The following is a 26,548-nucleotide window of genomic DNA, read 5'->3' as shown; positions in this document are numbered from 1 at the left end:
AACTTGAGTGGTTTATGCTCAAACACTCAAAACTGAGCCATTAACCCAAACACATGCCTAACCCAAACTAACAATCCAATTTTATGTCTCTATCCCGTTTCATTACTCTCCCTGCCCTATTTCTGCTTATAAAAGTGAGACCAAATTTTTCAGCTGAAATTTTTTGTAAACATATTCAGGTTTACCAAAACAATTTGTGACTTCATGTCAAATGTGCTGTATGGTTTTGGAAAAAAACAAACCCACAAACACACACACAGGAAAAAAATTCTGAAGTAAAGCTGTTTAATTTCACCATTTTCTGAATGAAATGTTTAGATTTAAAACAACTTTTCATTTTGATTTTTATTTCAATATTTTTTTAAAAGGTTAAAAAAAACCTTTGAAACTAAATGTTTTGTTCAACCAAAAAACCCCAAACGCCTCCATAATCCTCCTCCCAACTTTTTTGTTTAACCAAAACCTTGAAATTTTTGTTGTGGGTCAACACAAACTGGTCTTTATAATTTTTTTGGTTCAGCCAGAAAATGAAAAAAATCAGTTATTCACACAGCTTTACTGTGTATATCCTCACTTGTCAGTCTTACACATTATTTAGACTATAAACCCCTCCGGGGTGGGATTTTTTCATTCTGTGAAACTAGTGGACCTAAAGAAATGATGAACTAATAAATTGGGGCTTTTCTTAACCTTCTATTTTCAGCCTTTTTGAATTCAGAACATTTGTCTGAGGCTTTGGCTACACTTGCACAGCGCTTTGAAGCGCTAAGTGTAGTCAAAGCGCCAGCGCTGGGGGAGAGCTCTCCCAGCGCTGTCCGTACTCCACCTCCCTGTGGGGAATAACGTACAGCGCTGGGAGCCGCGCTCCCAGCGCTGGGGCTTTGACCACACTGGCGCTTTGCAGCGCCGCAATTTGCAGCGCTGGAGAGGGTGTGTTTTCACACCCTGCTGCAGCGCTGCAAATTTGCAAGTGTAGCCAAGGCCTCTGAGCATGATGCCACAACCGAAGCAAAGTGAGCAAGAGACAAGAGGAGCTTTAGCACCTATTCTCATGGTAATGGTACCCATCAACTGTGTAAACACATTGCGGCCTTAGTGAAGAGGGACAGATCAGAGGGTGCAGCAATCTTCTACTTCTTGTTCGGTCTTTCCCAATTATTAGTTGGGCCTGGGAAGTGGCCATTAGTGGAGCCAGCTCTCAGATTAGCACTTGCACAGTTGTTCATACTAACATCCATTAGTAAGATTTTCTACAACTGTAGTCCTATCCCGTCCCTCCCTCCAGTCCATATTAACTGTTCTAGTTTTATCTCTGCTCTGCGTAGTGGTGTGTTTTGGTCTCACCAACTCATACTGGTAGCCTTCACTGTATTTCCTTGATTTCTGAAGTAATTTATCAGAGAAGGTTTCAGGTGACTGACTCCCTTTTTCCTTTGGCTGAAACATACACGTACACAGCACAGAATCTAATCCAGAACTGGCTCCAATGAGATGTTATTTCATATTTTAATTAATAGTGGCCAAGCATTGGTATCAAGAATTCAATTTTAATCCTAAATAATAGACAATACCGCCTAAGAATACTGTATATTTATTAGATATATTTCAATAACACATCACATCAGTAACAGTATTAGCCAACCAGGCAGCCATGTCATTCTAAACACAAGGAAGTTGTCTGGGGAACTCAGAACCCAAAAAAACGTTGCATTTCAAAATCAGTACCAGGCCTCTTTTAATGTAATGCTGAAAGCTTACTTAAATGTGGCTCAGTCTTTCAAACCTGACAGCAAATTTGGGCTCCCTTTTTATGTACAATTTTTTAAAAGAAATAATGGTAATGTTACAGTAAGGCAAATTTTATGGCGGCACACATTTCCATGTCACTTATTAAATTATTTTTTTACAAGTCATTCGGTGTAATACTTAGAGTGAATCACCTATTTTTGTCCTCATTTCTTTTTATTTCTCAGCTAGTCAGAAGACTCCAGCTTCTTAGTCCTAAGAATGTAGCAATAACACAACAAGGTTTGCATCAGTGTGAGCCTTGCATTGTCACTTTGCCTTTGGCCTTGTGCCTCACTTCAACTACATGAGAAGAGCAGCATGAGCTATGCCAATGCAAAAACTGGCATGGCTTATTGCTGTTGGAACAGAACATCCTCGCTGTGCTTAATATTAATAATATTAAAGAGTTATATATTTATGCAAGGTATGCTTACTCTATGAAGACACTCATAGCAAAAGGAAATAGAGAAAAGGTTATAAATTCCTTTCTCTACAACTGTGAATGTATCGTTAGACATTTAAACTAAATCAAACACTTTTTTCAGCTCCATATATCATTTGGACCCCTGCTGATAGCTGGAAGCTTAGCTTAAAAGGATAAGTGTGAAGGGGCAAAGGCAGAAATGTGAATTTCAGATTAAATCCTGTGATATTTTAAGAAGAAAATTCCTATTACACTTGTTATAGAAAAGACATTTTTCCCCCTTGCCTCATTTTCTTTTAAACACAATAGGCTCTTACATAGAATATTACCTTACTCCGCCCAGTTCATCTAATTTATTTCAATGGAACCTGGGTAAGGGTTCCATAATATGGCCTAAGGTATGTAGCAGAGTTTTCTTTGGTCATGAGATCCCATCTGTGCACTACTGATGAATCACCAACCAACCAGTCAGAACATAGTTGGGGCAACCAGTGTCCAATACCATACTCTTAGCTATGAATTTTGGAGGCAGTGACACAAAAAAATCCATATAACAAACACAAATCCACACACGAACACATAAACCCAAACACGTAGAGCTAAGAAAAATATATTAGGTTCACATTATTGTTACACAACATAGTGAAGTTGAAACAAAAAATGAAGACAAAAGTAGAACAAGGTGTTAACCTTAGGAACTATACACCAAAGAGGGGCAACAAGACAAAGTCTTTTGATTTCTTTGAGGTAGACAATGATCAAGTATCACCTTTTCCAGAGTATACTAAGGGAGATAAGTCTATTTTAGTTTTCAATGCCGCTGAGAGTTCCACTGCTAGTAGTTCATGAAGGGATACTCCATCATGAGAATACACCCAGTTTCTTCCAGTCCAGTCGTAACGTTTGGGCCCACTAGAAAACAACATGTATACTGTGTGAGCATAGGTCAAACATTTCTGAAATTTCAGCCATCTCCAAACAAACACCAGGAGGATGTGAATTACTAAGTTAAAGAAAGCAGCCAGAAGTAAAACAATATTTAGCAAGAAAGAGGTGTGTGGCTCATGGTCTCAGCATGGACTAGAGGCCAATCATCACCAAATTCTAATTCTAGCTCTAACACTGGTTCCAACATGTGGCCTTGAAGAAATCATTAAGGCCTAAATCCAGCAAAGCACTTAAGCATGCGTGTAAATTAAAACACGCGAGCAGTCCTATGGACTTCAATGGGAGTACTTTTGCTTATACACTTCACTGGATCAAGGTCATTAAGGTCCTTCTCTCCGTCACTTGTTTTACCTTCTCCACAATCTGTAACAGTGGTAATAATACCTAACTCCTAAGAATGTTATAAGAGTTGTTTGTAAAGTGCTGTATTAATATAAAGTATTAATTCTAACACAATAATATAATGTGCCAATGTCCAAAATGCTTCACTGCGCAAAGCAAAGAATATTTTCTCTCTCAAGTTAAACACAATAGGATTAAATTACTAAATAAAAAATAATCTCCCATGTGGGAGATCTATATCTGAGAGCAATGTGGAGCTCCTGATGCTTCACTCCCACAACAAACACAGTAAGGGGAGAGTAAGGAGACCTGGACTCTATTTTCCAGACTCAGCCACCAAGCTTAGGCAGGCTCATCTGCCTTTGCCTCAGTTATGCACCTGGAAAATGGGAAGAATGATTGCAAGGATCTTTAATAAGTATTTATTATTAACGAAGGCAGTTTTGACTTGTCAACACAGAAATCTATGTCTGCCATGGAGGGCATTTGGTGAAGTAGTAAGAAGGGAAGGAGACGATAGAATAAAAATGTCTGCAGAGAATGAAATACAAGGAAGTCTTGAAACCTCTCATCTCTGAAATAATATTTTAGGTCAAATTGCCTTGGGATTAGAGGTGATTCCAGGACAAACTCTGCTAGAAGACAGGCTGTCCTGTACACACATGCCAGGCTGCAGTGTCTAAAAAGTAACAAAAAAAAAATCTGACACCTCAATATTTAAATTATTCACAGTATCACAATGAATAACCTTTGGGGCATGAACTAAAAATATTAAGAACACACAAAGGTAAGTCAAAATGATTGGGATCTTATAGGAACATCTCTTCTGCTGCATGTGAGCTGATGGCTGTTTTGAGTCAGGATTATGTGCTCCAATTATTTCATTATGTGTTTCTCACTGGTGTGGCCTTTGCAAAAAGCAGCAACTTTTTACTGTTACACTGTAACGTGCAATTCTGGAAGTGGAGACAGCCTATAAAAAGTTAGAATGGGATATGGTTACGGGCAACTGGACTAAAACAAAATATTTTGATGAATGATGTGAACTGTTCTGAAATGTTACCTAGTAAATATCAAATCATTGTGCTATTATTTAACAAATATAAAATAATAAACATGTATAGTGCTTTACACCTTCAAAATGCTGCACATTTACTACCTTTTAATTATAAGGATCTTTTGAATTCTAACAAAATGCTAAGAGTCTATACAGTAAGTGTATTTCTCACACAAGAATATGAATACATTTTATAAAGCAGTAAAAGATCACGACAACCAAAATAATTAGGCCTTCTTTGTTAAAGACATTTTGCAATGTTTAAAAGCTTTAATTAATGGAGCTGCACAAAAGAGACACTTTGTGCAGGTGGCACACCTTCTTTTGAATGTGCCAATTGTATATTGCCATATAAATGCAGGCTTAGTTCACCTGCGTGCGTGTAACAAAGCACAACAGCCTGGAGCTAGAGAAATTCTATAGTAGTTTTCTTTTCTTGCCTCTCTCTCTCTCTCTCTCTGTGTTGTTGGCAAAGTGGTCATTAACACTCAACAATTTTACATTTATTGGTAGCAAACACCACAATATTCAAAACTGTTTATCATTAGCAGCATTGCTTGATTCTCCCACTCCATAGCGCATCACATCCAGGACACAGATGTTATGAGCATTAGTTACAGTATATGCAGTACACGTTTGCATATAAAAGTTACAAGATCTCTTAGCAGGAGTTGGAAAACTAAGTAAACGTACTGTTTTCTTGCAGGAAACACACAAATGTTTGCCATACACAGATGAACATAAAGCCAAACCTTTACAAGGGAAAGAGATTTCTTAGACAAATAAACATATGAAAAATTCTCTCAGGGTCAGGAGCTTTTAGCAGAGGCTATTTTTATTTATTTATTTTTTTGGGGTGTTCCTTTCTTCATCCCTTGAACATACTGAAGATGAAAACTACTACTTATATTTTCCACAAATCTGTTATTCAGGAACATGTACTACTTCATTCAACTAGCATTGGCTCATAAAAGTTAAATAGATCCAACTACAATATAAACTCTCTGACTTCTTAATCTCCAGATACGGATGTAATAGAACCTGAACTTGTGTTTTATGCTTGAGGTTAAAAAAAAACCTTATGCATAACTTGGATTCTGAGACACTGTCTGCAAGTGTCTAGACATAAATAAAAAGGATTGTTTGATTCTTGCCTATTGCCTCACCAAGATAAAACCCTTTGAAATACAGTATCTTGTTTATTTAAACAAACAAGATTCTGGGAGGAGAGAGGGGTTAACAATAGGCTACAATGGCTTACCTAATATAATGTACACCATTGGTCTTCCAGGGGGTACATCAACTCATCTAGATATTTGCCTAATTTTATAATAGGCTACATAAAAAGAACTAGCGAAGTCAGTACAAACTAAAATTTCATACGGACAACTACTTGTTTATACTGCTCTATATACTATATACTGAAATGTAAGTATAATATTTATGTTTCAATTGATGTATTTTATAATGTATGTGGAAAAAAATAAGAAAGTAAGCAATTTTTCAACAATAGTGTGCGGTGACACCTTTGTATTTTTATGTCTGATTTTGTAAGCAAGTAGTTTTTACGTGAGGTGAACCTTGGGGGGTACGCAAGGCAAATCAGACTCCCCAAAGGGGTACAGTAAGTCTGGAAAGGTTGGGAGTCACTGCTGTACACCGAAAACAGTTACAACAGGTTGGAAGGCAAATCACTAAGGAGTATTTTAATTACTTAGGTGGACTATTTAAAATAAGATGATTCTCTAAAAATTTCACTTTCAAAAATGTTAATCCTATTGCACAATAGCTTGATCCATTCCTGATTCTATAGTTAGTATGTTCTATTTGAATGACCTCTAAGAAATCTACCTGCATATGTACAGTGAATCTTTATGCTTTGTCTTTCCTTTTTAGCTAAACCATTCATCAGCAATGCCAGAGAGATGAAAGACTCCCTCAGTCTGCTGCTGGGAGAGTGGCAGATTTCATTGTAAACTTTTGGTGAGGCCACTCATGGCATTCTTTCAACATATTCTGTACATCTCACTCCCAGTCAGAACCAACTGCAAAACCTGGAATGGATCAAACTGCTGTAGAAGACAAGGGAGAGGACACAGCAATCAAGAGCTCCACATTAAGAACTGCCCAAGATCAATAAAAACATCTCTCGGTTAAACTGTAGAAAACATGCACACGAACAAAACAAGAAACTTGTACACAGGCTTACAGGGTCAATCCATAAAGAACAGTGTTAGACCATAACTCAATCTCATTTCTCTTCCAGACAGTTCTTTTGTCACAGCTGTTTAGTCTTCTATGAATAGGCTACAGTCGCGTTCATAGTGCTTGTGAAAACTGGACATTTAAAAAAATGGAACACATTTTATTACATTATATATTTTACTGCACTAGTTTGTGGGTCAGCCTGTCTATTTCTGTCGGTCACCACCTGAAGTATAAACAGCAACTAGTTGTTATACCTCTAGGGAAAATCCTATTGGGTGTATGTGTTGAGAAAATGCATAAAATATATGATCAGGGCATTAAATAGTCCCCACGAGGCTAGCAGGCAGGCTTTTAATTTACCTCTGAATTTTCAGACATTTCCTAGCATGCAGATAATTACTTACCTAGTAGGAGAGGACAGCCAAATCTGCTTGTTCGGTGTCTGCCTGTTGATTACATAGATTCCCATGTCTCCACCTAGTTTAGCTGTTAAAACTCCATTCTAAAGCATAGAGGGGGCAGGAGGGGAGAGAGAGGAATATTGATGTACTGTTACTTAATAAGAATTATGATTTTTCTTCTATAATAAGGCACTGTAGATATGAAGATCAAAACAGCAACTTGTGAGATATCTGCGTAAGCATCATCAGTGGAAATTCAAATCCTCCACAATCTGCTATGCCATTCTGCCTCACTGATGACCAGTGGGAACACCGTTAGATATGAAAACTCGTCAGTCTCCATGGTGACATATATATCATTTGTGTCTGATCTAAACTCTAAGCTCTCTTGATCCGGACTTGTGTGTTGGTAATGCACCGTCCATATTGTTAGGACTCAAATAAATAATACTCCTGTGAGTTTTGACCTCTCTTTTGAAATTGCCAGCGTGTGCACTAATTAGTGCTCAATTGTGAAGTGGGGATTCTGTCCACTAGAAACTGGATTGAGACCATCAATTAATTTCAGAGAACATTCAACAGCTAACAGAAAGCAACTATTTTTGTTCACTAACAACCTAAAACCGATTAAAACAGGTGGCCAGAGGCAAGAGGCTCCATGTCACATTACTGAATCTCCAAGCTATCCAGGTTTACCGTACTTTTCTGTAACTGTATATGGTCTCCAAATGAGTGGGACAAGTATATTCCCACATAACTTGTGATGAAGTGCCCAGATCCTGGATTATACCTCAGGAATGTTCCACTTCTAACTATCTGAGGTTTGTTTTGATTCACTTATGTCAATTATAGAACATTTTCCAAGAAACTGTTTCTTTCCTTTGTACTTCCTTCCTTCCATCTCTGAATTACAGATTTACATTGGCCTGACATTTTCAGAAGGTAATTTTGGAGGGCAACTAAAACTCTTTTGGTGAGTCCTAACTTTAAGGGTATAAGACAGATACCACTTAGACTGAGTAAACATGAGTGACCTCAATTACACTTAAAAAAAAATAGCAGTATTGTAGATTATGTACTGTGGGGCTACTTCAGGTATTAGGATAGCCGCACATTTCTTTTTCCTGACAGCCTCCCCAAATGCACTGCAGCCCACACTGTCTCGCAGCACCTTTTGCGATCCCGCAATACCTTTTTCTGATCCAGAAGACAATTGCTAGATCTATTTTAATTTTCTGTAACAATTTGTTTTGAAATTTCAACAGCATTTTACCTTGTGACCGAGTAGCTACTGAAAGTTCAACATCATTTCATAGCAAAAGCAGCACTTCCTCTGCAACATCAGCCAACCCTTTTGATGACTGTACTGACATCTCACAAGTGATGTGTAAAGCTAAAGCCCAGTCCTGCTACTGTCCGAGTTCAGTAAAGAAATAAAGGTTGTTTGATTATTCTATATGGTATGGGGGAAAAGAAGTGCAAATGAATAAAACACACCTCTGATGGTGCTAATTAATACTGAGTCATTCGATTTCCCTGCCAGTTATTTTATTTTAACTAGGTACTGCTTTAGCCTAATGTGTCATGAGGATTAAAACTAACCTCTTCCCAGTCTCATTGTGAGCTCACTCCTTACTATTTCCTGGTGTTCTAAGAACAGAATGAAATGAAAAAGGTAAAACAAGACTACTTTGGAGAGCTCTGAATACTACAAATTACAGTATTCCAGGTAAATCATTTGCACAAATGTGTTAGTATATTCTATTAGCTAATGTTCAGAGCTATACACAAGTGTTCAGCATTAGCCCATAATGCATGCTGTATGTTAAAGTATACTAGTACCAAATAGGGTTCAACTGATCTAATAAGAACACTACAGCAACACTTACATTATTATGGGGCTTCTGTTTTTTTTGGATTTATTCATTTCATTTTTTCGGTTTTATTTTTTAGCATTTTTTAAATTTTATTGAGATGTCCAAAAATTGGGGGCTTTCGGGGCTCTCTTTCTATATACTGTAAATTAATAACATATACAAATGACGTTACTCATTACAGTAGTATATATGGTAATCAGTAATCTCTTTGTAATGGTCCCCAGTGCACTTTAATATAGTACTATTGCAAACAGCACTATGTTATAATGCAGTAGGAAGCCTTCAGTGCGCACCAGCAGGGTCTACATGGACCAATTAATGCACACACATTAGTGTGCCTTAGAAATCACACTCCTGCAGTCTGCATTACTGCTCTCTGGAGACAAGCTCTGAGATACAAGTAATCATTTCTGGTGTTTTTTCCAGTGTTTAATGGATAAACACCTTTTTTTTTTTTGTATCAGGGGTGCTTTAATAGGTTAAAAGTTAAAAATCAGAAGCCTTAATGATGTATCAGACATAACGGAGATGATCTTTGCTCTTTCACATTGTAAATTAAAGAACGATTATCTTCAAACCCTGGTATTCACACATTCATTCTGTACTATTCATGAAACTTTGGAAAACAATTTAACCTTTAAAAAAGGTTTTAAAATGTAATATAAAACACTTGAAAATTAATTTTTCATTTTTGTGCACAGCTAGTATGAAACTACTGCATGCTGTTATGGACATTAATAATTTCTGCTAACAGGATTACTCTCCAGGGAGACTTTTTCCAGCATACCACATATTAACTGAATGGAGAAATTTAAAAGGTCAGATATTACAACTCTGCCAGTTCTTTTCCAAGTGTGCCACCCTGTGGCTTGTCATGTTACTAGTATTTTCATAATTTGAAGCCAGTCATAATGTATATATTAAAACTGATGTAAATAAAAATCCTCCAAACCTTTCAGTAAGTACATGCCAAAAACACTACATTGAAAAGTTACTGGAGAGAAAGGCAATTCAAGTCAGGAAGCATATAAAAAATATTTACTCTAAAGAAAAAACACAAAACCAAACTTTTTGGTGTTATTTTTTCTATTTAGTTTTCAAAATATTCTTTATATTGAATAGATATTGAAAGGCTAATAATCACAGCTTTTCAATATCTATTCAAAACACTAGGAGCTGGATAATACACTGCTATTATTTATTGGAAAAGTTACAGGTAAAATATTAATTGAATATTTGACCAGATCAATTACTTATCAGTTTTGCCAATACAAAAAGAGGCTAAGGTGTTATTTTCCCATTGTGTATGTACTTCTGTGAGATAAAGAGTGAATGTAGTGCTCAGAAAAGCTGACATTTGGACAGATCTGAAGACTAAAGGCCTCTATACACAGAACACAAGCTCCAGCTGCCCATTTATATGCACCTAAATCATGATCTGGTGGAGCCAATAGTTGGGAACCTCCACCTCCATAAACAGGAAGCAGCTATTATTTCAGTCCAAAGACCAGAATAGTGCAGAAGCTATGTTGCAGCCAGTGGCCTGGGTTAGATTTTATTCTCCTCAAATCAAGCAGAGCACAACAGCATACAATTTGATTGATTCCACCAACTGTAAATAAACTGATAGGTATTTGAAAATAATTTTAGCTACAGTTGTCACTTTCACCAAGATAATTCTAAAGTGACATGTGTAACACCAGTATCAGAGACCAGTATAAAAGAGACCGGAAACCAATTTCCAGTCTCATGTAATAATGGTTTAACTCTCATAAAAAGAAATTCATCATTTAAATACTACTACAATTCTTTAAATCTTAAAAGTGTATTATATATTTTTTCATCAAAAAAGCTGCCACTCCCTCAGTGAGTAAAATCAAATTTAAAAACTTGATTTTCAGATATATTTAACTTATTTATTCAGTGTGAACGGTTTCTTAAATCTTAAACTTTTGCACTAAAGATTAGTTGAATGATGATATTTCCCCCAAGGAAAAACCCTAGAATCATTACAGCAAGAACAGAAACTGTAAAATATACCCCAAAGGAGACATCGTAATCTTCAGGTGTAAAAGGCTTGTCTGCTAGATCCTCAAAGAAGTCTGCTAATGAGTCCAGTGTTTCTTCAGCAAGTTTTTCATAAGTAGGCTCATCTAAAGAACTGTAGTGGCACGTAAACAAATCTGAGATTACTAGGAGAAAATACATATTACTTTAGCATGAAACTCTTTCCTACAACAAATACAAAACACGAACAGTATTATCTTGGGAACATGTTAACCATGAGATAATCACATGCGATTGGAGGAGGTGATTTCTCACAAATTGCCGTATGCCACAAACCACCTGATAAATTGAGGTAAAATTTTAAAACCTGAGATTACAGATAGCTAATTGGACTAAGTATGTTTCTTTCCCCAGTTACTTCTGTGCCCAGAACGTTACTGAAGGTAGATCTCTAGATTTTAAAATATAACATTGTTGCGGAAGTACTCTGTACATGCAAGTACTGCTTAATCTTTAAGGTAAATCTAAATAATTTATGTTTATAAACATACAGTATGTTGTTTATAGACACATTACACAGGAAATAGCAACTATATGTATAAACAAAGTTGTAAAGATGTCAACATTTAGACACATCCTGTCTACATACAAGTGACTTCCTCTTGTGGAAGTCCCCATTCATTCCAATAAAATAATAATTGTGCACTTCTACTGCAGTTTTCTTCCAAGAATCTCAAAGTTTGTTACAAATATTAGGTAAACCTCTCAACACCTCTACTTTACCAACAGAGAAATGGAGGCAGCTGCAGACCTGGAAACCTGGGTCTCTTCACAGAAAAAAAGATTAATTTTGAATCCATCTCAGTGGTGTACTTTAACCTAGTTTGCGCATCTGGGTATTATGTATGTATATTTATAAGAATACACAATTCAGTGAAATGTTTTCAGTATCAAACAAATGTGGCAACACAAAATAACTAGTTACCATAAAATACTGCAAAGTTACTGAATACTTTGAATTTCTATAGCATCTTTCATTCAAGAGTGCATCAGGCCACTTATCTGAGGTACAGTGGGGAATCATTTATTCTACCTTACAGATGGGAAAACTATGGTATGAGAGGTTAAGTGATTTCCCAAGTTCACACGGAAATCTGTGGCAAACCTAGAAATAGAATTCAGAAGTGATCATTCCAAGTCCTTTCCTTACCCACAAGACTAGCCTTTTCCCTTACTCATATCAACAATCACACTATATTAATTTTCAGGGCTGCCTCATCTGCAGATGGTTTCTCTGGAATCTGTAAGCACTGTCAGAATTCTCATATAAATAATTCAGAATAAAACTTACCTTTTGTCATTCAAAGTTCCTGCATTTCTTAAATTAATAAACTGAACACTTCTGTTTCTAACCTTTAGAACATGGTCTAATTGTTGCAGATGAGAATCCTAAAAATAAATTAAATTAAATGTTAACAAAAGTAATGGTACAAAATGTCAATTTTTGTCATATTTAAGAAACAGAATCCCAAAGCTACTTTTTCCCCCCTAGTTAAAGGTTCATTTGTTATCTTACAGGACCAACAAAGAAGCAAACTATCACAGAAATTCCAGTCCATACATCTATCGGTATTCTTGAGGCAGAAATGCATGTTTAGGACACTCTTGCCTTTTACTATGATTTAGTAGGAAAAATGATGTTGTGTTTAAGGCACTAAACTAGAAAACAGGAGATCTGAGTTCTATTCCTTTGTTTGTCACAGACTTCCTAAACAACCTTAGACTCGTCACTTAGGCGAACACTTTCAAAAGTGTCCACTAATTTGGTGCGCCTGAGTTCATGCACCTGGAGTCAGATTACGGCCAGTGCTGAGCACCTACAACTCTAGTTGAAATCAATGAGAGCCATGGGTGTTCATCACTCTTGAAAATTAAGTCCTAAATGTCTAAAGGTGAGTACCCCGAATTAACTGTCACTTTTGAAAATGTTGGTCTTAATCACGGTTTCCACACCTGTAAAATGGGGTGTTGCAGGTATATATTAATAGTTTCTAAAGTACTCAGATACTACAATAAAAAGCCTATAAATAAGCTATGTAAAAGAAAGCTAGAAACTCACTTAAAGTGGCAGCACACTAACAGAAATATTCTAATTCCCCAAACTAATCTTCACAATTTCACATGATGGGGATTAGTCACCATGCTGCTTGTCTTCAGACAAGCTGAGACCACCACCAAGTATGTTGAATACTGAGCATCCACTCCCTATTGTCTTTACAAAGATGCGCTTATCAGGCCTTGTCTAAACTGGGGAAAATTTAGCAAAAAATTCAAACTAGTTAAAACCTTTTGGACCCACAGCACAGACAAGGTTCTAAGGGCTAGAATAGTTGTTAATTGGAGCTCTCTGAAAGCTGTTAATTCGTTTGAAAATTGGTTTAAATTGCTGGGGAAATGTCCTCCCTACAGACAAAATATTCAGTTTTGGAGGTGATGTCTGTGGACTTCACTCCGCTAGAAAATAGTCTGAACACTAAGTTCATCTCACACAGAACACTGTAATTATTGTAGTTTTCGGAGTGTCACTGAAGGAGTAATTTGTGTACTGAGGACTGCTGGGTGTGGCTGATCATTTCTTGTCTCAGACCAACACGAGGACATAACAACACTGGAATGTATTTCATAAAGCTCCTCAACTATAGCAGGTCATAGAATAAGACAGAGTTTAAAAGCCTCCCTCCCACGATGCAATGGACGGGGGAAGGGGGCTCAGCAGCATTTCAACCTCCTGCTAACACTTTTTTCTGCTGCGTCTGCACGCTGTTACCTCCGACCCTGACTCCCGAGCACTCATGCAGCAGGCAGGGAGCCAGCTTCAAGACAATGACAAAGCATTTCAGGCCGCACAGTCTGACACTCCCCACCTCTCAACAGTCCCCTATGCAGCGCTTTGCATTCACGGGGGCTAGGAGCGCCACAGCTCCAGCTCCGTCCTGCGGTGCTGCATGATCACAACCCTGCTGGGAGGAGGGGGAGAGGGGCTCGGCGACAATGGGAACGAGCGGATCTGAAACAGCTCATGGAGACTCGCCCGGCAAATCCTTCAGCGGTGCCGGAGGCGAGTCTCCGGGGGCGGGGGAGAGGCACCAACCCGCACGCCGGGGCCAGACAGGGCACCGCTTCGCGGGCGCCGCGCGGCTCGCTACTCACAGGCCGGCGGCAGGAGGCGGCGGGTCCCCCGAGCGGCCCCCGGAGCCCCGCGGCCTCGCGCAGGCCCCGGACCGCAGCGCGCGCCGGCCCCGGCCTCCACATGGCGCCGCCGCCGGAGGAGGAGTCGGCCCAGCCCGCCCCCAGCGGCCGCTTCTGCGCGCCTCAGCCCAACTCCCCAGGACTGGCCCGGCGCCGCAGCTACCGCCCTCCAGCGGCGCGGGGGCCTGTCCGCTGCCGCCCGACCCCCGCGGCCCCTTGTTGTAGGGCCACCGCCCGGAGCCCGTGGGGCTATTCCGAGAGCCCCACCCACTCAGTGCCATGGGCCAGCAGCGGCTGCAGCGCCGCTGGGGCTGTGTGTGTCCCCTCAGCCCTTCGCCTGCCCTTCATCACTCCCCCCAGCCGGGCAGCTCTCAGCCTCTCACGTGGCCAGTCCAAGCCCCTGGCTTTACTAGTTGTGGCTCTGACTAGTCAGTGCTAGCAGCAGCCTCCCCTCCTGCCAGCTTTGAAGCCAGGTAGGTCTCCCTGAATTAGAAAAGTCTGGTTATGGGGACAGAGGGCAGCATGGGACTCAAGGCTGGTTGTACCGCCCCGTGCACACTCACTCCAAGAGAGCAAAACCTGGGCTAACTACTTAGACATGCTACATTTCCATCTAAACCCAGAAGAGTGGAGGTTGAATTTAATATACTCAATTTCATTCCTTTCTGACAGCGTATATGCATATATTTAGAAGTATGAAATAATGAGAGAGACAGTCCAGGAAAGCTTTTATGCTAGAGAAACTATGCATGATTACAATAAGTAGAACTAAAAACAGAAGAATTGGCAATGGCTAGACCACCTATCTGTATTCTCAGAGCTGATCCTGCAGCTCGTGGTTTTTCCCTTGCCCTGCTTTCAGCGCTCATCAAACTACTGGGCACCTCATTACAAGGACCAAAAGTCTCCAAAGGTTTCCATCACTTCTGTCCCCTTCCAACAGCCATAACCACACTCAGCCACACTTCCAGCTTTCATGGACATGGTAAAGGGAGCACCCCAACCTGGACCATACCATGTCTCTGAAGGACACCAGAATCTGGTAGATTGTGTTTGGGATTTTCAAAAGTACAAAGTGACTTAGGAGCACAACTCCCAGTGACTTTCAAAAACCTTGCCCTATGTAAACATTTCTGGTGAAATGTTCTTAAGAACAAATGCTTCCATCCAGTTGAAGACAAACTGTGGTTGACCCAACTGTGTAAATGAGATGAACTTTCACAAATGTTATCACACAAGACCATACACATTCCTGAAGGAAAAAAAAATCTGAATGTCATTTTTTCCAGATCCTATTGAGTTCAGTCACAATATCAGAACACAGCAAGTAAGATTAAAACCACTGAAGTTCCTCTGTGGAGCAAAAAAAGATCTATTGCTGTTGCATCAGACTTCAACATGAACACTGCTGCTCACCAGAAATCTATTTTCCCATCCCAAGAGCAGCTTTTTCACTAATGGTCCAGTAGATGGAGAGCTTGCACTTCCCTCTACTGCAGGGGTCGGCAACCTTTCAGAACTGGTGTGCCAAGTCTTCATTTATTCACTCTCTAATTTAAGGTTTTGTGTGCCAGTAATACATTTTAACATTTTTTTAGAAGGTCTCTTTCTCTAAGTCTATAATATATAACTCAACTATTGTTGTATGTAAAGTAAATAAGGTTTTGAAAATGTTTAAGAAGCTTCATTTAAAATTAAATTAAAATGCAGAGCCCCCCGGACCGGTGGCCAGGACCCAGGCAGTGTGAGTGCCATTGAAAATCAGCTCATGTGCCATAGGTTGCCTACCCCTGCTCTACTGGATGCGGCAGGGTGTGTATACTAGAATACATATCCTGCTACAGGATTTTAATTGAGTAGGTAGGGGAAAAAAGTGTGCAGTTTGTAACATACTGTTTAAATCAAGGCCTCATCTACACAGGAAAATGAACCGGTATAGCTATTGAGTCTCCCCCTGTGGACACTATTCCAAAATAAAAGTGACATTATTCCAGCATAATTACTGCTCTTACAAAATGGAATAATTATTCCAGGGGGAAAAAAAAAGACTCATTCTGGAATAATATCCAGGAAGGGAGTTATTCTGCAATAGATATTCTGGGCAATTTCCCTGTATAAAAAAGACCTCACACTGATCTAGTAAAGGGAAGATGATGTCCCATCTACTAAAATAGAAAGTGTAATGGAAATAAGTATCCCCTCTACAAAAAGAGCTTCCCCGTTAAAACAGAGAAATGTGTAATTTCCATTTCTTCCAAAGAGGGACTTTTTAAAAATGTAATACAGTCCCAGCTAACATCTGAATTCTGCAGCAGTAAATTATTATTTTGATTTCTGTGTACTGCACCTTTAGATTTCTAGGAGTCTGCTGTCTAGAGACGGCAGCTGCAATTTTATGAAGCAGAATAATTTTGCATGTTACAGAAAGACACAGTGCTTTTTCATAAAGACTTTACTTTTGTTCTTTTGTTGTTTACCTTAACCTGATGTAACAGTTTTCTCAGAAAAATACGATTTACTCGTTAGATCTAGAGAAACATAAGCTCCATCTAGATGTACAAACACAGAGTAAACTTTCAAATGAGACCATAAAAAGCAATGTTTGCTGGAGCCATCAAAGATCTCATCACACTTTTCATAACCATAGCAAATCACCTCACCCTGTTAGCAGAGTTCCCTACACTGACTGATTACCAACCTCTCATCCTAGAGGTGCTTGCATTTCTGTGCTATTGTGTTTCTGTTGCCTTTTGATTCCAAAGCATAAATATGACACTCATTTTGGTTCAAGATGGCCCAACCCTCCTTCTTTATATTCTTGTCTCTCCTCTCTTTGCTAAGGGTAATGAGGGACACAGTATAAAGGATTAGCGACATTTAGATGTAGTTTTCATTCTCTGTTTCATCCTCTAACACTGTTTTTTTTGTGGTAGTTTCTGTCTGCCCACCCAGAGGCGGATTAGGATTTTGTGGGGCCTCTGGGCTAGAGCAAGTGGGGGCCTCTCCCCACCCCTTCATCTTGCAGTTCACCCTCTTCCCTCCCCTCCCCCCACTCCTGCCATGGAAATGGGCTTGCCCTGCTCCACCCGCCCATTGGTCACTGTGCCCACCTTAGGCTTGGTCTACACGATTTACTTCAGTATAACTATAGGTTTGAAAAATCCACTGCCTTCAGCGACGTAGTTATACTGACCTTAATCCTTCTTGTAGACAGTGCTATGTCGGCGGGAGAGCTTCTCCTGCTGAGATAGCTACAGCCTCTCGGGAAGGTGGATTTATTAAAAGCTGACGGGAGAGCTGCACTGACGTACATTTGTAGTGTAGCGCTTCCCTGATATCTTCAGTAAATTCCAATCCGTGACTGAGAAATGTTGGTTTCTCTCTGCTTGAGATGGATCAATGAATTCCTGTAGATGAAGTGTCCTTTCCTCATTGTTAGCACTTGCACTAGTCAAGCAGAATGTGTAAATAATGAGCTTGTCAACAACGTTAAAGTTAATGAACCGGCACTTTACAAGACACAGCTGAAGTTAAATGCATCAGATTAGTAGTAATGGAGAATGATTTCAGCAGTCCTGAGTTGATGGTTTCTGCAGCTTCTGGAAGGGTGGTTTTCTTACTCCCTAGTGCTAGACATCCCTCACAATGACTTAAGTAGTTAGAAGTTTCTAAACATTTTCAAATTGCTTTCATGTTATCCTTGAATGTAAATTGAACAGTGACTGTACTACAGCTGTTAGTATTAACACCTCTTTGGTTTTGCCTTTAACAAACAAATCCAGTAATAACCCCTACAAAATGGCTGTGTTTCATAAAAGTAAGGCCCAGATTTGTAAAGGTATGTAGGCCTTTCTGTATGCAGTGTTGCACTGCTTAAGGGATTTTGTAACCTACATATTTTCAAAAGGGATCTAGGCACTGAGGAGTCTAAATCACTTCAGATTTAGACTCCTTAGTGCCTAGATCCCTTTTGAAATATTTAGGTTTCTAAATCAATTATGTATTATACCGAGTGCAATGCCTAAATACCTTTAAAAATCTGTGCTTAAATATGATTTAAAAAATAGCAATTAAAATCATTTTCTTCTTTTTAAACTATTTTTTCAGATTAAACCTGAGTTTTGTTCATCAGTGGACTTACATGGTACGAGTTGCCATAGTTTTGACATTTCACTAGCAGAGTCATAGAAAGATCTATATTAAGGTTTGTTTGTTTGTACTAACCAGGTTAAAAATTTGGCCTATCCATATAATGTTACATAGTTTTCTTCATTTGGATTAACTCCCATACCATACATAGAGCACATCAGGCACAATATGTTTCTTTTAAATTGTATGGACCGAAGCATTGCGATATATTTGTACCTGTTTGAACTGCTGTCAAATACTTTAAAGTCTGCTTATATGGCTTTTTCCTTCTGGTACTCAGCTGAATAGAGATGGTTTGGATAAAAACCACTAATATATGCATGCCTTCACCCAAAATTTATAATGAATCTTTTGTAAGGTTTAAACAAGTTTTAAAATGAGAAGGGAGGTGAGGAGAATGGTTTCAGTTGTTCCCTTCCTCTGCACTTTCTGGTTCTAACTCGCTGTGAAAGTATCTATATGCTGAAAGGTTTCAGAGGGGTAGCCGTGTTAGTCTGTATCAGCAAAAACAACGAGGAGTACTTGTGGCACCTTAGGGATTAACACATTTATTTGGGCATAAGCTTTCGTGGGCTAAAACCCACTTCATCAGATGCATGGAGTGGAAAATATAGTAGGAAGATATATATATACACACTACATGAAAAGATGGGAGTTGCCTTACCAAGTGGGGGGTCAGTTCTAAGACGACAATTCAATTAAAGTGGGCATCATAGGACCTAACCACATCAGCCACACCATCAGGGGCTTATTTACCTGCACATCTACCAATGTGATATATGCCATCATGTTCCAGCAATGCCGCTCTGCCATGTACATTGGCTAAACCGGACAGTCTCTACGCAAAAGAATAAATGGACACAAATCAGATGTCAAGAATTATAACATTCAAAAACCAGTCGGAGAACATGTCAACCTCCCTGGTCACTCAAACAACAGACTTAAAAGGGGCAATTCTTCCACAAAAAAACTTTAAAAACAGACTCCAACAAGAAACTGCAGAACTGGAATTAATTTGCAAACTGGATACCATCAAATTAGGCCTGAATAAAGACTGGGCGTGGATGGGTCACCACAAACACTAATTTCCCCATGCTAATTTCCATTAGTGTTACTCACACTTTCTTGTCAGCTGTTTGAAATGGGCCACCCTGATTACCACTATAAAAGTGATTTTTCCTCCAGTTGATAATAGCCCACTTTAATTGAATTGTCTCATTAGAACTGACCCTCCACTTGGTAAGGCAACCCCATCTTTTCATGTACTCTGTATATCTTCCTACTATATTTTCCACTCCATGCATCTGATGAAGTGGGTTTTAGCCCACAAAAGCTTATGCCCAAATAAATTTGTTGGTCTCTAAGGTGCCACAAGTACTCCTCATTGTAAATGCTGAAAGGCTGTTATTGAATTCCCAGACCAATCTTGCTAGAAAGCTTAAATCTCATGAGGTCTGACCATAAAGTAGAGTAGAGGCAATTAGAGGTGAGGATTATGAAATTAAGAAATCTAAGAATTGCCAGACTGGATCAGGCCTGTAGTCTGATTAGTGCAGTATTCTGTCTCTGACAGTGCCCAGCATCAGAGGATTCAGAGAAAGGTACAAGAAATCTCATATTAGGCAGATGTGAGATAATCTACTCTCTCATTAAAAGTTTGTCTATGCAGGGAATTTACTGGAATAGATATTCTGGAACAGCAACAGCAGAATAGTTTATTAATTTCCCCAGGTACACTAGCCCTACTCTCCTTCTATTCCTTGACGGAGATTAAACTCTGAAACATGAGGTTTAACCTCTCTTCCAAAAATTGGTTAGTGTTTATAACAACTCTGGATATTCATAGATTATAAAACTACAGGATCATGTAAACCATTTGATCATCTAGTTTGACCTCCTGTGTAACAAAGCCTGAATTAAATCCTGTTTGAACTACAGCATCTCTTTTAGAAAAACCATCCAATTTTTATTTAAAAATTCCTAGTGATGGAGAATCCACCACAAGCCTTGGTAAATTGTTCCAACAGTTAATTACCCTCACTGTTGTTAATTTGCACCTTAGTTCCAGTCTGAATTTGTCTAGTTTCAACTTCTAGTTGTTGGATCCGGTTATACTTTTGCCTGCTAGATTGATAGCAGAGGACTTTTCAAATTTTGTTTCTGTAATGGGGTTCACACTGTGCCCCTGAGTATTCAGCCCCTGAATATTCAGCCCCTGGGCCTCCCTCTTCAATGACTCAGGGACACTTCAGTCTAATGCAACACCCATGCTCTTTATTCTCAAAAGGTTTCCCACCACCAGTTCCCAACTATATACAGGCTTCACAGCTACTTTGCCTACAACTGGGCTGGCCAGGAACAGACTACAAGGAGCCTGCTCCCACTTCCTTCTGTGCCTGACCTTTCTCTTTCCCTCCCCTGTCTCTGGCTTCCTCCCTGCCTTTATAGCGCTGGGCTAATAAGACTGGCAGGTGCAGCCAGGCAGGCACTGGGCTATTTGCCCAGCCCCAATCCATTCCCCTTGATTAGGGCTGGAGTGGCAAGAGATGATTAAGGGTTTCTCAACCAGCACCCTGCCACAGTTTCTCATGTAGATACTTAAGGACTGAGCAAGTTATTCTTGTTATCCAGATGTGTCTCATTCCTTTGTAAATCTTGTGAAGCTTTTGGCCTCAGTAACATCCCACGATAATGAATTCCACATTAACGCTTGAGAAGCTTGTTACAGTCCTGGGTGATTCTTCGTGGCCCCCCCCCACCTTCCCCACTGGACAGTTACCAATCTGCTCTACTGGACCCCACCTTTGGATACTTCCAAGTGAGGCTATATTTTAGTAAAAGTAATGCACAGGTCACAGGCAATAAACAAAAATTCACGGCGCATGATCTGTCCATGACTTGTACTATATACCCCTAACTAAAACTTGGGCAGGGGGCTGTGGATGCTCTGGGGGGCAATCTGAGGGGGTGACCCAGGACCCTCCATGTGCCTGGAGTGCAGGGGGGCTAAGAACAACCCTCAGCCCATGTTCCTACCCCCAAGGCTCCCCACACACCCAGGGCAGGTGGGGGTTCTGCAACTTCATACCGACTCCCCACAGCTGCCTGCGCAGCTCTTCCCGACCTGATTCCGGCTGGGGTGGGGAGTCGCAGCCTGGCCATGGTAAGAGCTGCGCGGGCAGTTGTGAGGTGCCATGGAGTTGCAGACCCTGCATCTGCCCCAGGGTGGGGAAAGGAGGGGCAGGACCCCTGGCAGAATGGGTGAGCTAGCCAGGGGCTAGCCTACGCAAGCCTGCTGGTCACCCACCGCCCATGGACAAACTGGAGAAGAGCCCAGGGGCTGTTGGGCCCTGCCCCCTACCATCACAAGTAATCCCATTATACAGTGCACTCAAATTTGTCCAACTCTCTTTTGCAACTGATTAAGTTGTTTGTCCCCACAGATGCTGTTCCAGAACCTCACCACTTTGATGGTTAGAAACATTCTTCTAATTTCCAACCTGAATTTGTTCATGGCCAGTTTATATTCATTTGTTCTTATACCAGTATTGTTGTTTAGCTTAAATGGCTCTTCATCCTCCTTGGGATTTACCCCCCTACTATCTAGAGAGAGCAATCATGTCTCCTCTTGGCCTTCTTTTTGCTAGACTAAACCAGCCAAGCTCCTCCTGTCATTTCTCATCAAATAGACACTCTAGGCTCCTGATCATCCTAGTATCTCTTCTCTGCACCTGTTCCAGTTTAAATTAATTTTTCTTAGACACCCTTAGATCTTTGTCCATCCCGTGCTTTGCTGCACATTGGGCTACCCACATTTGCCATCCTTGCCTGTCAACTGCCCTTCTCTCCAAATCTTCCCATTTCAAGTTGAGGTGCTTGATGTCATTCAGAACTGTTTGTTTCCATGTTAATTGTGGTCTTCCTCTCTTTCTTCTTGCGTTTTCTGGCTTCCATTCAAGGGCAGTATTTGGTAAGTGTTCTTTTTCCATTCCCAGCACATATCCCAGCCACTGATGTCTTCTTTTCTAGATTATTTGTGAGAGGGTGCCTTATCCAGTCATTTTTCTGACTTCATTTGTCTTCCTGTCTCTATATATTATTCCCAATATTCTTCTCAGACATTTGTGATGAAATGCATCCAGCTTTTGCATCTCTTTCTTGGTAAGTTGCCATGTCTCACTGCTATATGTTGTGATGGCGATAACAATTGCTTTGTACACACATTCAGTTTTGTCTTGAGGGAGATGTTTTTGAGTTGCCAGATGTTTTTGAGTCTTCCAAATGCAGCTTTTGCCTTCCCGATCCTTATTTCCTCGGAACAAGTACCACCTTAGCCCATGGTACTTTCAAGATACATAAAATTGTCCACCTTCTCCAGTTTCCATTTTGATTTTTGTCTCTATAATCCCCATTAACATAACTTTATATTTCTTTGCATTGTATCTCAAACCTATCTTCTCCATTACTGCTTGGTTTGTGATTTTTTTGTAGTCTGTTGGCATCTTCATTGATAAGAGTGATGTTGTCAGCAAAATGTAGATCAAATAGCCTTGAATTGTTCCATTTTAGGCCATGTGTATCACTGTCTCATTGTTTTAATCCATAGTCGATTACTAGCATAAACAAAAAGGGAGACAGGACACACCCTTGCCTTACAGCTGTCTTGATACTGCATGGCTTACTCAATCCATTTTCCATTTTAATGCAGCATTTTGAGTTGGTATAGAATGTTTATTAAACATAGGTGACCGGAATTGTACACAGTATGCCAAATGAGGTCTTATCAGTGCTTTGTACAACAGCATTTATGCTTCTCTATCTCTATTGGAAATGCCTCACCTAATATATCCTAGGATCGCATATGCCTTTTTCACAGGTGGCTCAGTCATCCTGTGATCAGCTCACATGCCCAGTATCTCTCTCCTCCTCTATCATTTCCAACTGATGAGCCTCCAGTTTGCAGTAAAAAATTTTTTACTATTAGATCCTAAGTTCATGGTGGTGTACTTTGTACTATTGAATTTCATCCCATTTGTCACTCATTTTCAGGGTCATCCAGATCTTCCTGTGTAATACTCCAATCTTCCTCTGTATTGACAATTTCTTCCAACTTTGTATCAGCAGCAGATTTCATTAGTACACTCCTACTTTTTGTGCCAAGGTAACTAAAAAATATTAAACAAGTTTTTTCCCAAGATTGATCCTTGAAGAACTCCACTAAGTAACCTCCTTCCAGTCCAATAATTCACCTTTCAGCATAACTGAGTGCCTTCTCCTTTAGCCTGTTCCTTATCCATCTTACAATGCTTGTACTGATCTGCCTCTTCCCTAATTTCACTAAATAATTTCCTCTGTGGTACTGTGACAAATGCTTTGCTGAAGTCCAAGAACATTAGATCTACTGCACTTCCCTTACCTGAAAAAATCAGTTATTTTCTCAAAGAAAGAAATCAGGTTAGTCTGACGTGATCAGCCTACCTTTTTAAAACATGTGTTGCATTACATTCCCTTTACCATTTATCTCTGTGAATTATTTTCTCCTTCACAATTTTTACTAAAAGAGAAGATATTCACCCTGTGCAGTAACTGAGGTTCTTCAATTATCTTTGTTCACACTAAGGGCAAAATCATTAACTAACAAAGTTAAACAAATTGTTTTTTCCCCATATAGAAAACAAATTTCATTGGCGAAATTGTCTAAATTTATCACAAGAAAGGGAGAAGAAGTGTCTTATTTAGCTACCCTTTCTGCAATTCTTTGAAATTATACTGTGGTGAGTATGTTTGGGAATGAAATTGATGTTCTATACTTCAGACCAGATTTTCAGAAGTATCCACCTGCAGTGTTACAAACTACAGCTGCTTTGTTCATGCAAATATAAGAGTTACATTCTATCAATTAGTGTGTGCAAGTATAGTTCATATGCACAAAACTAAGTTTTGAATGTGCAGTCACTCACTGAAGCTTGAGTGCACAAAATTCCAAAGTAATCGTAGAGACTGGGTTGTGTTCTAATGAAGGATAAACTAATTTATTGAGTGGATAAGTGACTAAAAGCAAGAATGAGTGAATGAATGAAGAGGCAACCAATTGTATATGCCAGTTGTCTGTATTGAGGCAGTCTTGTTTAGCTAATATCTGAAAGCTAAAATAATGTTTTGAAGTGTGTGCGTGTGCGTGAGAGAGAGAGAGAATTTATAATTTACGATTTTTGGAATGAGTTTCCCTCATTAAACATTGCAATTATTGTTACTTAGATTTTTCATCATTTCTTTTACCCCCTTCAGAACAAAGAACCAAGCGAGTCTTTTCATTTATAATTTATAATACCATTTGCCTTTTATATGCTGAACACAAAGTGTTCACAAAAATAGCTTCAGATCAGCAAATTAAGTATGAAAATTAAGACTACTTACCAAAAGCCAGCCAAATAATGTCTGGCTCTAATATCACATGCATCTTTAGTTAATTAATTCCAAATAGAAGGGGCTTAGTACAGCTAAAAAGGCATAATCCTGTAGTCAGAGTTCAGGAAATTTAGCCAGTCATTATCGCCCATGCTTATTAATTCTTCAGCAGAGAGATATTTTTTTCTCTTGAGGTTGTGTATCTTTGAATTTGTCCTGATTAAGCTAAGGGTAAAATTCAACACCCCAACACAGTGGCATTAAATTCTTAGGGTGATATTTGCTTTAGCACAGAAAATAGCATAAGGCCTATTCACTACTTAAGTCTTCAAAATAGAGCTTAAGTGATGCACAGGTTGCATGTTGGCTCTCTGCATAGGAATGAATTTTACCCTCCATGTCTAATGCTCTGTACCACTGAACCCTTCTGTGTCTTAATCTCCCCACCTGAAAAATGAGAGCAACAATACCCATCTCTTAAAAGCATGTTGAGCCCATGGGGGATGTTCCTATATAGAGTTCAAAGCTTTAATATTTTTTAAATCATGCAAGTCCCACAAGGGACTTAAATCATGTAAGGTAATTCTAGAAAGTTGAAAAAAAATCTGTAAAAACCATACCACACTTCATTTCTCTAAGCCCTCTGCATGCAGATTTCCATGGTTTTCTACAAGAGGACTTTCACATGAAAAGGAGTTGTGTGCAGGGTCAGGCCTTTTATTTATAATCTGGAAAAAGCTGATAGAATATTGAAAGCAAATGTGCACATCATCATGAAATGACTCAACAAATGGCTTATGTGCTGAATAGACAGAGTGCTGCTGATTTGCTCTTTATCACTGTCTGCTGTTCACTGGCTTGAGGCGCATAATGGTAAAAGATATCCTGTGGTATAGTGAAGCCAACACCACCTAAATAATATAAATAATAAATAATATATCAAAGTAGGAGTTTGGTGGTTTTCTCAGTACTGAAATTTTAGAAGAGGTGCAGAAGTATCCAGTTTTTCAGTCAAGGGAGTATGCCACAAAATCTTGTTAAATGCAAATGATACCTTGATTTATTTTTCTCCCCCAGAATTCCACAGGATTACAGAACAGTATCAGTTACAAGGTCACATATAACAAGCCTAAATTATTCCCCATACATTCCCCTAGTAGACGTCAACTATCTGCCTTTTCTTCTGGGAGGTTCATATTTAAGAATTTAAATATCTGCGTATACACATTTCTGTGTCCTACTTCTTCACATTTTGTTCCCTATAGGGTGTTCTATCTGCCCAGACCTGAAGAAATAAGCTAAGATGACCCTCTTCTAGACCAGAAAACCTAATATTTGGTGACCAGGTCTTCTTGCACATATTTTATTTTTTTCTGGCAGGTGTCCCCTTTTCAACTCTTATTGATGTGCATAAAATGATCCTTCAAGCTTAATTAAAAGCCATCTGTGCAAACTAAATAGCATCTAGTTACTTAAGGGTGAGACATGCAGATTCCTTCCAAACCTATTTTGTAGTAAGATTTTCTCATATGGTTTCAGGCATTAGAGTGCATTAGAACTTCTGAGTCAGGCTTGAACCATTGGCCATCAGGAGTGCTCCACTGGATTTCCTTTCACAAAGTCCATTGGCTACACTGATTGGAAAATCATATCAACAGGAACACAGTAATGTACACTTCAGAATGAGAGC

General features: G+C 39.4%; 1 protein-coding gene and 1 long non-coding RNA gene across 3 annotated transcripts; one reads left to right on the top strand and one right to left on the bottom strand.

The window, feature by feature from the left end:
- Positions 1 to 1,575: 1,575 nt before the first annotated feature.
- FXN (frataxin) lies at positions 1,576 to 14,408 on the bottom strand. Of its 2 annotated transcripts, none has more exons than XM_045021323.1 (5): positions 14,263 to 14,408; positions 12,404 to 12,501; positions 11,086 to 11,206; positions 7,172 to 7,269; positions 1,576 to 3,124 (listed from the first exon to the last, which is right to left on the bottom strand). In XM_045021323.1, exons 1-5 carry the CDS (start codon positions 14,362 to 14,364, stop codon positions 2,971 to 2,973), a joined length of 573 nt encoding a protein of 190 aa, XP_044877258.1. In that variant the 5' UTR covers positions 14,365 to 14,408; the 3' UTR covers positions 1,576 to 2,970. The 2 variants fall into 2 exon arrangements, with proteins under 2 accessions (XP_044877258.1, XP_044877259.1); XM_045021324.1 differs by lacking the exon at positions 14,263 to 14,408 and adding an exon at positions 13,880 to 13,937.
- On the top strand, positions 8,843 to 26,231 carry LOC123372827. Its single transcript, XR_006580469.1, has 3 exons — positions 8,843 to 8,897; positions 24,122 to 24,224; positions 26,124 to 26,231. It is a non-coding gene; the product is annotated as an uncharacterized LOC123372827 (long non-coding RNA).
- Positions 26,232 to 26,548: the final 317 nt, after the last annotated feature.

This window comes from Mauremys mutica, chromosome 6 (genome assembly GCF_020497125.1).
Source record: "Mauremys mutica isolate MM-2020 ecotype Southern chromosome 6, ASM2049712v1, whole genome shotgun sequence".
Lineage (NCBI taxonomy): Eukaryota > Metazoa > Chordata > Testudines > Geoemydidae > Mauremys > Mauremys mutica.
This window is presented reverse-complemented; position numbering and strand designations above follow the sequence as displayed.